The 15,612-nt window shown below is 37.1% G+C and overlaps 1 protein-coding gene and 1 long non-coding RNA gene across 2 annotated transcripts in view; one reads left to right on the top strand and one right to left on the bottom strand.

Moving 5' to 3' along the window:
- LOC148953742 (uncharacterized) overlaps positions 1–15,612 on the top strand; it is a 251,121-nt gene that overhangs the window by 64,568 nt on the left and 170,941 nt on the right. The gene's annotated exons all lie outside the window — the stretch shown is intronic.
- Positions 3,422–6,575, bottom strand: LOC148953744 (uncharacterized). The gene is made up of 2 exons (XM_089086800.1): positions 6,399–6,575; positions 3,422–4,342 (listed from the first exon to the last, which is right to left on the bottom strand). The coding sequence occupies exons 1-2, from the start codon at positions 6,522–6,524 to the stop codon at positions 4,139–4,141; spliced, it is 330 nt and encodes a 109-aa protein (XP_088942926.1). The 5' UTR covers positions 6,525–6,575; the 3' UTR covers positions 3,422–4,138.

Here is a 15,612-nt window from a genome sequence, read left to right as displayed (position 1 = left end):
CAGATGTACAACATACCATGTCTATTGTCAAGCAGTTTCTTGAAACTAGGATCAATAAAAAGGACGAGTGGGAAGGGTCAAGAAACTATGGATTTTGTTGCATGCTTGCAAAAAACTTGGATGGCCTTCCCTTGAATAGCCAAATCCGTATTCAGAAAGCTATTCTGGAGGTTTTTGAACAAGAGCTTGATAAGCTTGAGTAATTGTGCTTTTTTTCTTTTTTTACGATAAACTACTAAAATAAACTCGTATTATGCTTATCAAAACTAAATTATAAGCGTTATATGTCTTAAGTTACTTCTACAAAAATTTTTGTTGATTGATTCGAATATGGCTTCCTCAATTGGATGTGGTTGGATTTGATCAAGTCTAGGTCCTAATATATCATGTGTGGTAGGTAACCTTATTGTTGGTTTTGGCGCTTAAGATACATAGATAAGATAGATAACTTTTTTATTTGTTTTGATATTGTAGTATAATCAGTACACATGTTTGTAGAAAGTAAAGGGCAGTGATGCAAAAAAAAATTACATTTAGTAATTAAAATTAATTAAAGTTAACAAAAAAAAAAAAAAAAAAAAAAGGAAAAGAAGAAGAAAAAAAAATGAATTAAAATCAACTAGATGGAAGTGATTAAAAAATGGAAAGCCATTGCTAATTATAGTAAATCCAATACAGATTGTCTCTGTGAGATGCAAAGCTAGCATACCTTTTTAAGAAACATACAACAATGGTTGATAGATAGTCTATCATCCATCCTAAGGGAGAACTAAGGTGTAGGGGATTGAAAAAGGGCAATTCAAATTGTCTATCAACTCTTTGATCCATTTGAAGGTAATTGGAGACCCCAAAATAGACCCCAAATGAACAAATAATCATTAAAGCAAACCAAAAACTATGCAATACAAAAATTAAATAACATTAATAGGAGGAACAATCCTGTCTAGTCCGGTATATGTGACATGTTACCAAAACACAAATTAAAATAGTACTAAAAACTATGGAAGACAAGAATAAAGTAGACACTAAAGAAAAGGAGATTACTAGCACAGATAGAATGGCTATTGTTGAAAAAATATTTGGATAATTTTTTCTTTCTTTCCGAATTTTTAAAATAAATATTGTAATTTTGATACCTTTCTGTGCATGTTTTAGTACTGGAAAAAAAAGGGGCTTAAAAAAGAAACATCTTGAGGTTTTTACTTTATGGGGTTTAGGAAGTGTCTTGGGTTAAGCAAGTAAATAAAAACAAAAAAGGAAAAAAAATTGTATTGCTTAAGAAACATTACAAATTCAGTGGCAAATAGCTTCAATTTCAAAATGAAGCCAAAACAGGCTTTGAATCTGATTGGAGTGTTGGGGTTGAACAAAACATTATATTTCAATAACTTCTTAAATATGTTTGAAAAATAATAACAACGAAATTAGTTTTTAGGATAAATGCAAAATTGTCACAAGGAACCCATGAAAAAAATAAAAAAATTTAATAAATAAACGGTTTTTCTCTCCAAAATAGTTTTAGTTCTAGAAAGATACTTTTCATCTATTATTTTTTTTCTATTTCTCAAGATTATCTAGCACTGTTCTCTTTGATGAATGCTAATCATTAAAAACCAAATTGTACTAAGATGCTATTCCAGTATTTACCCCAATCCCAAAACAATACCATGTTAATAACTTCGATTTAACCTACATGTTTTATAGAAATAGCCTCAATTGCAAACTGGAAAGAGAAAAAAAATTTGACTGACTGAATCTAATATATCCCATTTTGCACAGACTGATCCTGCCATGGAATAGATCCAGGACCAGTAAAATATTCCTTGAAGCTATTTCTTACTAGGATAACATATCTAGATGAGAAATCGCTGGATAAATTTCTAGCTGACGCAGGCAAGAGCCGTTGCGCTAAGACCCTTGAATAATTTGCCTATTTACTTTTTGGTCAACAAGGTTGGTGAAGTCATGTCTTGACAAATCAGATCCTAAAAGAAAGTTATGCAAGATGCAAGTGGTTTTCAGTATAAGATCCATTGTTTCCAGCTTGCAATTGACACTACTTTTGAGGATTCTAAATTTCATGAACATTATCCCAAATGCATTTTCCACCACCCTTCTAGCCCGTGACAGACTGTAATTAAATATCTTTTGTTGTTGGGTGAGGCTGCCATACTTTGGATATGGCCGCATTAAGTTTTTTTGAAGAGGAAAAGCTTCATCTACAACAAAAACAAATGGGAAAACATCCTCTGAGTTTGGCAACAAAGATGGGTTGGGTGGCATTGTGCAAAGCAGTACCAAAGCTTGACATAGAAAAGACAGTACTGTCATTTTTCTTTCCTTTAGCGCCTACGTCAATATAAATAAACTTGTAGCGAGCATCTACAGCAGCCATCAAAACTATGCTGTAAAATTGATGGAAATTGAAAAAATCAGAACCAGAATTAGAAGGACACTGAATTTGACAGTGTTTTCCATCAATTGCCCCAATGCAATGTGGAAAGTCCCGAAGTTCAGAAAAATCTCTGGCTATTGCATAAAGATCTTCCTTTGAAGGTGGCTTCATATAAATAGGTTGTAGGTTTTTCCAAGTTGCTTCGCATGTTTCTTTTATGATACCTGAAATTGTGGATTGTCCCATTCTGCAACACAATGATAATGTTGCCATAGAATTCCCACTTGCAAGATACCCGAAAATAAAATATTTATATAATATGTATATATAAAAGGGAACTTCCACAAAGATGAGATAGTTGTCATATTTTCTAAATAAAAACTGATTTGTATAAATTCAGTTGCAAAAGAGAATACAAAAAAAACTGGGGCCACAAGATTGAAATAAACAAACATTCAAGTTTGAATTTGTTCTCCATCTAAGAAAACAAGTGAAAGGAGATACACTCAATAGTCCAAATCCATTTATATCACACTTATATGCTTTCTAAAATTGGGCATAAAATCGAAACCTTACACTGACTTATTTTCTGCAAAGTACAAAGGGTAGAAAACTTTCAATTTATCTTAATGACCAAGCCTCTGAGAAAAATTCTATTGACTGTTATATATAAAATATTTTAACAATCAAGAAAATCCAAATAAGGTATTTTACCTTCTATCACAAAGAAATTTATCAAGGCCATTTTTTCCTCATTTAAATGTGGTAGTGTCGATCACATAGCTTAATCAAGTGTTTGTAGTAATAAATAGGTCAAAAAATGAGTGAATATTCCTCAAAAGATAAATACAATGCCTTAGGCTCATTATGTCGAGGCAATAAAAAAAATCTGGGTTTGTCAGACAAAATATCTAAGGTAATCAAACCATTATACTGGCAGTTTTTTTCAATCTCAATGTAATTCCTCTATAAAAAAAACAAAAAAAACAATATAACAATATTAAAATCATTTTCAGATTCTTAGCCTTTATGCCAAATATATATATGAATCCTGCATGTTTTTCCAAACAAAATTGGATTAATTGTTTCACAGTGCAAAACATGAATAAAATGATTAACAGTAATGGGAACAACCAAATAGGGGAAACATGCTTCCAACTCAGGCATATATGCATAAACCATAAATTCAGTCTGGAGGAACAAGACTGAGTTTAAGCAATTTTTGTCATACTGTTTACTGAAACTCTGTTGTCTATCTATCTTTGGGATCATATTAAGCCTCTATTCTTTGATTTATAAATAACATCATAAGGTAAAAGTAAAAAAACGTCATCCAACTCCACCTACCACAAATCAGATGGATGAGTGAATCACATTCAATCTTGATACTCTTTACCTCACAACATTGAACAGGTAGTTCAAAACAAATTCCACCTCTAACAATCCTCCCTCCCCCATAATACAAATACCGTACCATAAAAAGCATATATGCATTCGGAATCCACAGTGAATTGTTGAGGCTGTTCTTTGGTGTGTATAGACAATGAAGAAACAAGTGAGTATGAATATGAGCAAAGAATAGGAGGTTTAAACTTCAGGTAAGGTTTTTTTTTCCAGAGAGGAATTTATCAGCAAATTATATTGGTACTGAGTCAGTATGATAGCAATATATGGTATCAGACCCCAAGAATCTATACTGGTTGGGTCCTAATCTATACTAAAAGCAAAAGTACAGAATAATTCTCACCTAAGTGTCACAGCTAAACGGGCCTTAACTGGATTTGCAGGTCTCATTATTGTGTCCTCTTTCACAAAATCAACTTGGACCAGAGTTGCAATAGTATTCACATGCTCTTTATCCATCCAATAGGTTTTAAAAAACAGCTCAGGGTCCATCTCCTCCATTTCTTTTGTGAGGGCACCATAGAACCCATGGATATCTCTCAACTGAAAAACATTCAATAAAGACCAAAATTGTAAATATGACTAATCAAGCATTTAATAAGACTACGTTCAGCTTCAGAGAAGCCTTATTTTATCCATAAAATAGTCAGAAAATTGAACAAAACTTTTTAACTTTCTTCAACATGTATTTTAAATGTTTCAACTCATATCCTTCTTATGGACAATATCAATGCCCTCCCCCCTGTTTTTATATTGTCATATTTATTTGAACTCTTGGAGAACCCCAAAGGTTGCATATTAAGCACAAAAAACTTACAGGAGTGAATATACAATACAAATTAATGCAAACAATGTCTTATAAGCCTTAGAAATAGAAGAGAAGTAGAGATAGTAGCTTCATACTATCTTCCTAGGATATCATTGAGGCTCTGGATCTATCCCTTAAAATCTTATTTGCCTAAATCAACCACATTCTAAGATAGCCAAAAGCCCTTTATCTAGAATTTTACCATTGAAACTTTCAGAAAAGACTTACATCACAAACACGGCTTGAGAAAAGTGTATAGAGCCTAATCCCTTTGCTAATTCAGTAAAATTCTGCTTAAGTACTTTTGGAAATCATGGAAAGGGGTTATGTTAGGAAAATGAAACTTTCAAGGATGGGTTTAAAGGCTAAGGTATGTCATTGGAAGGTGTTTTGAAGTACTTATATCCACTCCTTCTCTCTCAAGAGGGTTCTGAAATTTGTCTACATGACAGGTCTATATTTATTGAAATTTTGACCAAACAATATTTTACCTTAATTTTCAGTTATCAGTTTCTTTTTTCCTGGCTTTAGTTCTGAAAATACGTTTCTTGTTATTTGAGTAGAATTTTAAGCCACATCAACGTTATTTTTTTAGAAATTTAGGAAATGTATTTGCATATCTTTAAAACCTTCTAAAGTGGAACTGAGAAAAGTTGTGAAGCTGAAAACAATTTTGTTGTACTTCCTTGAAGTAGAATATCTATTTTGCAAGGTTTCACTTTTTGAACATAATTTTTTAAGGCTCATGACCCTCTAGAGGGAGAAGGAGTGGAGGTAGGTATAACAAAATACCTTCCAAGGATATACTTTAGCCTGTAGACCCATCCTTGAAAGTTTCATTTTCTGAACCTAACCCCTTTACAAGATGGTCAAAAGTAGAACTTTATTGCTAATTCTTCATTTACAAGGTTTTTAAAAATTGGGAAATTATAAGCAATATTAAATTTAGAAAAAAGTTGTAGGTTTGATGCTGCTTACTTGTCTATTTGAATTAGGACTAACTCCTTAAAATTGTTTTCAAAACCTAGTTACAAAACATTTAACTAAAAAAAGAATAAAGGAAAGAGATTAAGCTGACTTTCCCAGGGATGAGAAGGTTAGATTAGGCTGTGTCAATAGTCTAGAGCTGTCTTCTTTATCTAGTCTAGGCTATACAATCTTCTAAAAAGGAATATGTGGCAAGAGCTTGTAAACACTTCCCCAGGACATGTTTTAGGCTTTCAATTAATTACTGTAGGTACTTTTTTGTTGCTCTAGCCTAGCCACTAGGCTACTTTCTGAAATAGGCAGGCTAGGCCTAGTAAAAAGCTCATCATCTAGAATTTTACCTAGCAGTGCAAATAGACAGTCAATTTCTACCAAATCATAATATTGAGTTAGGACTAAAGTGAATACACCATTCGATGCCTTTTTTTATGCTTATTACTAATATAGCCTAATAAGCATCTCTATTGCAAATTACTTTAGGCCCCCCCCCGCCTCCCTAGCTATGCCAATTCTGGTTTAGGTAACGCCGATATAGGGGGGGGGGCAGACATTAAATCCCGATAACAATGCTTATTATATTCAGAATAAGCATAAAAAAAGGACTCAAAGGGTTTAGGCTATTCACTTTATTCATAACTCAATAAAATGTGATTTGGTAGATATTGACCAAATATAATACTCCAAAACTAGTAAAGCATGTAATAAGTACCGACTCTGCATTAATGGTAGTATGAAAAGCTGGAACTTCCTAGACCAAAAAAGTTGAGTAGACCTAGTCATCTGTGTAAATTATTGAGCACTGACAGCATGTACTGGAAGAACCCACCATCTTCTTTTTCTGGCTCTTCTGTTGCAGATACTAGTAAAAACAGTTGCACCTACTAGAGCAGTTACTACAGCTAAATCTTCAAGGTCAGAATTCAAAGACATTTTGTAATATTTCAAATTTCTTGCTATAAGACTTTAAAAATCTGTCAAAACGACGTCTGAACTGAATTCCTTTCAACCTATGAGGATTTCCTTTCAACCTTATAGGAAAATTCTACGCGTCTGATCGAACCTTAAAGATCAGCAGCCCTTTGCAAGGAAAATCTAACGCGGTGAAATATTCGTACATTCTCATAAGTGTAAGAGAAAAAGACAGGAACATCTTTAGTACCTTCTTCAAATCCAATCTTGGAATACTACAAGTGGAATCAAAAAGAGCTTGAAACCATTGAGCAGTATGTTACTGATCTCAAAATAATTGCAAAGAATTGCAGCTGTGACCAGCAGGAGAAAAATATATGGTGAGAATAACTAACAAATATATAACCTGCGGAAAATTGCTTCTTTCACTTTCATTGGTTTATTTAATTTCCAGTCTTACCAAAAAACGCCAAATAAAGACCCTTCTATATCCCCTCTATAAGGAAGGTGATAAGGGTGGGTGTGGTAATTGTGGAGGCTATAACAGAGTTTAGAAACAACAGGGTTTCAAGTCCGTACCTTTTCCCTCTAATATCTCCGGATCTCAAAGATCTACTCCCAATTCTCCCACCAGATACTACATCTTGGGCACAAAACTGGCGAGCTGGGAGAAGAGGTATCTTAGAGAGTCATTTTCAGAATATATCTTTCTTCCTGGCCCAAAGTTAAGTTGATTCGTTGCAAAGCATTTATCTTTGGCTTCTTTGCAGATGTTCGGAGGTGACGTTATTAAATCCGTTGTTAACCCTTATTATTCAATCCAAGTTTTGCAATTTAAAGCTCATATAGGTAATATGGAGCTAAAGATAAGTCGTATTACCTCTCAAATTCCTCTAACATTGTCATACATGACTTGTAATGAAGCAAATTACACAGTATAATGATGATGTTTAGACTCAATGATGCCGTATATAAAGTTTTAAGAGAAGAAAAGTGTGGTTTTTGAAATTGGAGAGGAAGATTCGTGCAACTTTTCACTTTTAGATTAATAAGTGAGAAGTGCCTGAGTTATCAAACAGTTTTGTTCCTCAGTTTTATAGATTATGAGCAAGCGTTTGATTTTGTGGATTGAAGAGCTTCAGTGAAGGTCTTATCCTTGTAGGGTATGCCAGATACATACGCTAAAATGACTAGCACAATATACGAGAATAATATGGCTGCAGAAATGACATTAGTAGATATTTTTAAACAGTTTTGGAATCAGGAGTAAAGCAGGGTTGCCTTCTCTCGCCATTTATATAGATTATTTTGATGGATTTTGTCCTAAGGAACAAAGATAAAGGCTGCGGGGGAGCATCAAATCAAATGGGAAAGTAATATTCTCCTGGACTTAAATTATGCTGCTGATTTGAGTGTCCTAGATGAAAATATTAGTAAAATTAAAGATTTCTTGAAGGTTACAAGAGTTCAGTGTGCATGAATAGGTTCGAAAATTAACCTTAAGAAGACCAGTTCACTTAGATTGGTAATAAGTAAAGGTGAAGAGAAGCTATTGGGTAAATAGAAAATCAATCAAATGGATAGCTTCATGAAACTAGGTATTAGTAAAGATGATGTATGCAGTGAAAAATTTAAAAGCATAATAGCCAAGGCCAAGGGTATTATTCATAGTTGAAAAGGTTTGGAAGAATTGGAATATAAGTCTGGAAACCAAAATTATAATGATACAAGCTACAGTAATGACAACGGTCAAGTATGGCTCTAAAACTTGGTTGCTCCGAAAGTTGGAGGAGGCTTTGTTAGATGTTTTTGAGAGGGATTGTCTACGGATTCGTTTTGGTACCCGTCTGACTGGCCCTATTTCAAACAACATGATATACAAAAAATATGATTCTATCCCAATTCATAGGGTTGTAATGAGAAAAAGGTTGAGGTTGCTAGGACACATTCTGCGGGTAAGGATAATAAATTGTCAAAAATCGTCCTTTCTGGCCAATTTATCTAGGGGCAAACAAAAAGCAGGTCGTCCCCAATAGGAGTGAGAAGAGGTGGTAAGAACTTGGAGTTTTTGGGAGGGTGTAAAGGAGGCTTAGGATAAATTGGGATGGAGGAGCCTACGTAGCTATGATGACCTCAAGCGGCTTGGTGTTGCAGTGAGTTGTTATTAGTAGTGAGTACTTGGACTTAACAAATGAAAATGGGAGATTTTTTTTCTTAAGGCACATGAGGATAGGGTAAATTTATTTGTTTATTACCTGCGCACACAAAATGAAACAAAAAAGGAGAGCATATAATCAACGGAAAAAAAAAGATAATTTCTTGATATTACTTGCCGCTATTATACAATGTCTATCCGGGTTGCAGCGGTAGCTAGCAACCTAATAAGAGCCGATCACGTCCAATACTAAGAAATGTAATAGCCCATAACTCCTGAAAATAGTGTCAGATTAAAATATTTATAGAGGCATTTGCTTTAACATTCTTGTTCAGTTTTTCTCACAGTGCCGTGGTAGCACCAAACTTGCAGTAAGTTTGTGTTGTATAAACTTAAGACTTTAGTCTTCATATATACTTTTAACACCTGACTAGTCACAATTCTTTTAATTTAGTGCTTATTAAGTTTGAATAAATCCATCTGAATGATGAAGGAAATTTATTGAACTGATCAGAGTAAAGCTGTAAAGGGTGGGATGGACGAAGAGCGTTCCTAGCCTTGTTGGCTTAGTTATGTGGCGAGCCCTTTGCATGACTACTATCAGCGTATCTGAATTTACTATTTTTATAACAAACAGGAAAGTAAATTTATTGCTCATGAATTAATTTTTGATTTAATTATTCTTTATTATTAATACTGAAGCAGATGTGCGTTAATTGCTCATAATTTAGTCGATAAGAGCCGAAGAAAATTTAAACCATACATAAGAAGAATTTTTAAGTGACTGAACGCAGGCACTGTTTCCAAAAAAGAAATTTTTACTATTTTTTTTTAAGCCAAGCTGAAACTCATTAATCTTGTTCTGGCAAATATTCTATCTTTTGAATTTTACAAGGTTTTTAGCACAAATACCCATAGTTAAAAACTCTTTGATTTTGCAGAGCATATGAAAACTTGGGTAGCTAACAACAGATAATCGAAAAAATACTAATAAAACTGGAATGGACTCAACCGACGATCAGCAGAATAAAATTTTGGATAGAAATGTGAAAAATTCAGTTAACAAGTGGTACTTACTCAATGGCTATAAAATGATGCTGCATGTCATAAAAAGGAGGCCTAAGTACTTTGTTACATTTTCATCTGATACTGTGTGTGTGTGTTTGTGTGTGTGTGTATGTGTTTGCGTTATTTTGTCTGTGTGTGTGTGTGTGTGTTTGTGTGTTTGTGTGTGTGTGTGTTTGTGTATGTGTGTGTCTGTGTGTTTCTGTGTGTGTTTGTGTTTGTGTGTTTCTTTGTGTGTCTGTGTATATGTGCCTGTTTGTCTGTGTATGTACGTGTCTGTGTGCCTCTGTGCCTGTGTGCCTGTGTGTCTATGTGTCTGTGTGTCTGTGTGTCTGTGTGTCTGTGTGCCTGTGTGTCTGTGTGTCTGCGTGCACCGGCGGATCTAGAGGAAAATCTTGGGGGGGGGGGGGGGCGCGCCGGCCCCCGGGCGCCAAAAACTGATTATACAGGACTAATTTGATAGCTCTTTATTTATATGAAAACACTGCCAAATATGCTCATAAAGGTAAAACGTAGCAAAAGAAAATAAAAACAGTACCACACTACACAACTAAACTCAATCGGCGAGCTTTTCTGAGAGCGAACATATCGATAGCATCGTCTGTTTACGGCAGTTCATCTCTGTAAGTCTGCATGAGTAGTAGAGCCTCCAACCTCTCTTCAGTCATCGTGCTTCGTATTGATGAACATGTCCTGTCAACCTTTGAAAACATTCGTTCTGCTTCACAGGTTGACACAGGAAGCGTCGGGAGAATTGTCAACAATGCGAAGATGTTGGGAAATACATTTTCCTGACAACTGTTCAGCGCTGAAATAGCTGTTTTCGGTTTTTGCACGGTTTCCTTAGACCAATACTTGTTCCAAATCTCGAACTCGGTTTTAACGTCTATCTCCTTACCCACGAGCAGCTCCTTGTACTTTTCGTACCCTGGCTGAACGTCCTCCCAGCGTTTGCCATTAACCACAGCCGGGATCAAAGCTGAAAGTTTTGCAGCATTCGTAAAATGGCAGCTGAACCGCTCCGTAAAATCAAGCATCATGGCGTCCAGGGCTGGAATAAATACCGCCATCCTATAATGACTTTCTGGATCCATCTTGGGTACCCCTGCCTGGTATGTAGAACGTGAAGCTATGCGTGGCTGCGTTACCTTGATGGTAGCATCAATCTTTTCGGCCATTTTCAGAAGATCTTCGTAAAGCAGTCTGAATTTGGTTTCGGCATGTGATAGCATATCTTCCAGCATTGCCTTCACGCTGCTAATGAGGGACAAGGCTCTCACAAGGTCACCATCCTTCTGTTGTAGTGACTCGGCCAAAGGTTTCATGATCGACGAAAACGAATTCAGGCAAACCAGTCCTACGAGTATATCTGATTTTTCAATGCAGGATCGTAATGCATAAGCTCTGCTACTTACCTCTCGATCGTGCCATCCTTCCATCTCCTGCAGAGCAGAAACGATCGACGGAAGGGAGTCCCAAAACCTACTGATTGCTTCGTGTCTCTCTACAAATCTCGTGGTACAAAGACTGACGAGTGTCTCTGTTTTAGCTTTGTCCGCGATAAGATGCTTTTTTAGAAGTCTTGTTCTCTTGGCACTTGAGCTGAAGTGAGAAATTGTGTCTCGAACAACGTCTTGGGCCTTGCACAGAATGGGAACTGAAACTATCTTTGAACATGAGAGATTTGTGGCATGGCTCACACAGTGGAAGTAATCTGCCAGTTCACACTGGCGTTTAACTTCAGCAGCAGCACCATTTGTCAAGCTTGCCATGCTAGCAGCTTTGTCGTATCCTTGACCAACGCACTTTGACAAATCCAGATTTGACTTCCTGACCTCACTCAACAGCAGCTTCCCGAGGCTCTTGCCGTCTAGCTTCTCTTCGATGCTTCTACCGTCATCACTTTCCTCATCTCCAGCGAGTCTTGACAGGGTTTGAAAGGCATCGACAACTGCAAAAGGATCTTCTCGAATCACGTATCCCTGCTCGGTTTTACACACATAACGACAAACAATGACCATCAGCTCCCTGGTCTGCCTGTCTGTTGACTCGTCCGCAAGAAGACACCAAACCGTTGCTTTGCTTGCTTTTCTCACTACTTCGGTTTTTATCATTTCCCCAATTGTTCCAATCAGTTCATTCTGGATCTGTTTACTCGTATATTTGGCGTTGCTCGGTGCATTTTCAAGTAAATTTTTAAGTTGTGGGTCTCCACTCTGAATCCGATACCGAAGTAGGTGGCGGAAATTCCCGTCGTTTACTGCTGTAATGACATCAGAGTCTTGGATATCAAGTTTGCCATCATCACGGTGGCCACGAAGGGGGATATTCAGTGCCCCGCAAAGCTTGACAGTTTCAACAACGCTTCTCAAGAGTGCACGGTTCTGCTGTATTTGCTTGACCCTTTCACAGTCTAGAGCATTCCTGATATCTTGATCTTGACTACCGCGCTGAAACGTTGTTAGCAGCGCGGCAGCTTTTTCCTGGCAGTGTTTGTGAAACTGTGCTTCAGCATGGTTTGTCAGCGCACCATCTTTCCCGGTAAGTTTCGAATAGTCTTTTAGCGGTTTCAAGACCAACTTTCCCATTTTTTGCCCTCCGCCGCCTCCAGATAAAGCCGACCATCCTCCTCCGCTTTCGGTGGTCCTCATCAAAACACAAACACTGCACCAAAGGCCTTCGTGGTCTGGATGACGACTCACTGCAAGCCAAGGATACCGGGCAAGATGTTCGGTATTCAAGCGACGCTTGACTTCGCCACCTTTTCTCTTTTGTGTCGAGACTGGAAGATCAGATTGGTTCTTCGGCTTCCACCTTTCGTTCATAAAAAACATAATTTCGCCAGAAGACAACTGATTTCGCTCTTTTAGCGCTACTGCAATACCAAAGTCATTCGACGGCGTGAAGTCAGTTTCAGGCGAAAAAATAGCGCTTTGATTCGGCTGCGGGTGCGGGGACTGTGAAATCAATGTTGGGCTATGTACCACCAAGGTTTGAGTACTGCTTCTTGATCCTTCAGTCAGCTGATCAGTGTGTGTCGTTTCGCCAAAGTTTGTTATGAAGGCCGTCTGTGAAGTGGACGGAGTTGTTGGTGACAGTTCGTTCTCCTGGCTGAATGCGTTTTTGTGCAATCCGACCGTCGACTCAGAGTGGGCATCAGAAGTTGCCGTCGTCTCAACATCTAACAAAAAAAGTTTCTCTTTTAAAGTTTGCACAAGACATTTATTGTAAACGTATATACACTTTGTATAATGGCTTGCTTTAGTAGATTTAACTCTCAACATGGTGAAGGCAGAATTGGAACTAAATTTGAAAATAAACTGAATCAGCAACATTAACTTTAAACTCCCCCAACAATCTTGAACTTTCATACCCCAAAACTATTTCTAGGAAACCCGGACTTTAAAATAAAATACCACCCTAAACATCACTAATTTAACTTGCAACCCCAAGAACCGATCCCCGACATATGCTAACAAATATTTTTCAAGAGCTGAAACCCGAAACAATTATCACCGAAGTTTACAAGGCTAAAGAGAGAGCTTTAACTGCAAGAATTTGAAAGATAATTTCAGAGCTGGCACAGTGTGTCGGTAAAAATACTGCTTTAAGCCAATATCATAACCGTCAGGCGAGACGAGTGGGCTGGTAAAAATCAGGTCAAACGCTTCGGACAAATTGCATACGAAGAACACTGTACAAGAGGGACCGTATGCAATATATAACAACAAAAGCAGATGGTACGCGATGAAGCTTGACGAAGGAGCCTTATCAGTAAAGCTATCCGACACTGGGCTAAAGCTAGAAATTAGAAGTGTTGATACCCACTTTAAACGACACTCCTTCCTTATTGTTCTATCTTTAAAAGCTTACCTTTAATCTGATCTTTCTTGGCAAAATAATCAGAGATGTCCCTCGATCCTTTACGGCTTTCCACCATCATTCTTTGTTTCTTCTCTGTTCTATATTCATGCCCTGATTTTTTTTCCGATCCATTTTAAATGCGTTTCCGTCTAACTGGTCTAACACACGGAGCAAAAATACTCCGAAGGCAGTGGCAGGGTCGCTCGCGCCTAGCCTCCCGCCGGTTGGATCTAACCACCCCCGCAACCCCCCAAAGACATGCGTTTCTCGTAAGCATTCACAAAATGTTTTGCTCGTTTAGCACGTCCCAAAAATAAACCAAATAATCATGATTCGTGCAGTGTCGTATTTTAACTTCATATAATGTTATAAAAATAAAGTAAAAAATGACGGCGTATCCGATTTTTTTTTTTTTAGCGTCGGCCTTAGTTGAATCATTCACAAAAAAGGGTCGTTTGCACGATGGATGAGAGGGCGCCAGAAAATCTTGGGGGGCCCAGGGCCCCCCCCCCCGGCTCCCCCCTGGATCCGCCGCTGTCTGTGTGTCTGTGTGTTTGTGTGTCTGTATGTCTGTGTGTGTGTATGTCTGTGTGTGTGTGTGTGTTGTTGTTGTGTGTGTTATTGTTGTCTGTGTGCGTGTGTGTTTGCGCGTGTGTGTGTGTGTGTGTGTGTGTTTTTGTTTGTTTTTTTATTTTTGTGTATGTGTTTGTTTGTTTGTGTGTTTGTGTGTGTGTTTGTGTGTTTGTGTGTGTGTGTGTGTGTGTTTGTGTGTGTGTTTGTGTGTGTGTCTGGTAAGCCATTTTAATTTTTTACCTCTTTCATCAATAATCGATCCAAACGTATTTGTACAACATATTGTGTAGCTACGATCTCCTCCAATATTCCCTATAGCTTATGGCTCAGAAACCTGTCTGGTTTGACCCAGAAACATGTCTGGTAGGTTTTGTTTGCCCTGAATGTAAAGATGCTTTACTGCTCCTGTGGTAATGTTTAATATGGTAATTTGTGTTGCATTTGATGTTTACTCGAGAGTATGGCATCCTGTAAGAGTGGGAGCTGGTGGAAGTGTCGACAAAAGGTGATCACTACCATCTAGGACTTGGTGTTTCTTGGCATTTTTCTTACTTCTTAATTGTGTACATCTCAGAAACTGAGACCAAACAATTATTACCAGTGTCAGTTTCCACTCTTTTAATTGCCCATATTCTTTGGTTTAAACGGCGCTATCTTTGTTCTATCATTTTAATGTTTTCTGTTTCTTTTTCGAAGTTGCAAAAAAAAAAATTCATAGATTAATTGCGAGGCTGTATCAGGAGGTATCAGGTTTGAACCCATCCCCCATTAATTTTTTGTCTGGCTAGGAAAAAAGTAAAAAAATGCATATGGCTGAATAATGATTCGTTTTGTGAAGTTTTTTGTGCCGTTACCCCCACCTTCCTGAACAAAAATGCTGGATACACCCTTGTTTCAATTTTTTTAATGCGGTAGTTTTTTTTTTCACTTACAGAAATACTTATAGATTAGACCTTTTTTATATGAAAACAGCTTTTGCCGTACTTTAGGAGGACGCAAAAAAAAACAAATTTGCAAACAAAAACCGGTCATTAACAACAGCCGAAAAATCATGCTTTTTTGGTTTTCTAAAAGTTGAGTGTAGGAAAACGGTTTTTGAAGTACTGCCGTCAAGATTATATTTTCAAAATTCATTTTAAAATAGTAATTTTCATTCTCCTAACATACCTTGCGGTCAAGGCTGTATCTAGGATTTTCCGTCGTGGGGGGGGGGGGTATTATCCTTTGTAGGAAGTCACATACTCAAAACCAAAAAAAACGCATAAAAAATTTAGCTTTATGCATTTTTGCTACATTTTTACGAGTCAGATAAAAAGGTCTGGTTGGGAGGGGGGGGGTCAAACCTGGTATCAGTTCAATATTTTTATAAAACAGTTTCTGAAATACGATAAATTATGTTTAATAACGATACGCCATGTCAACAGTAAATCCTATTCATCTACGGCCTTTAAG

This window comes from Artemia sp. Qi Xiang Cuo, chromosome 3 (genome assembly GCF_049724085.1).
Source record: "Artemia sp. Qi Xiang Cuo chromosome 3, ASM4972408v1, whole genome shotgun sequence".
Lineage (NCBI taxonomy): Eukaryota > Metazoa > Arthropoda > Branchiopoda > Anostraca > Artemiidae > Artemia > Artemia sp. Qi Xiang Cuo.
The sequence above is the reverse complement of the archived record's forward strand: the minus strand, read 5'-3'. Positions and strand labels throughout refer to the sequence as shown.

Coding starts and splice junctions, on each gene's coding strand:
- LOC148953744 (XM_089086800.1), bottom strand. CDS start 6,524: ATGTCTTTGAATTCTGACCTTGAAGATTTAGCTGTAGTAACTGCTCTA. Junction 4,343..6,398: donor GGGTTCTTCCAGTACATGCT/GTCAGTGCTCAA, acceptor AATGTTTTTCAG/TTGAGAGATATCCATGGGTT.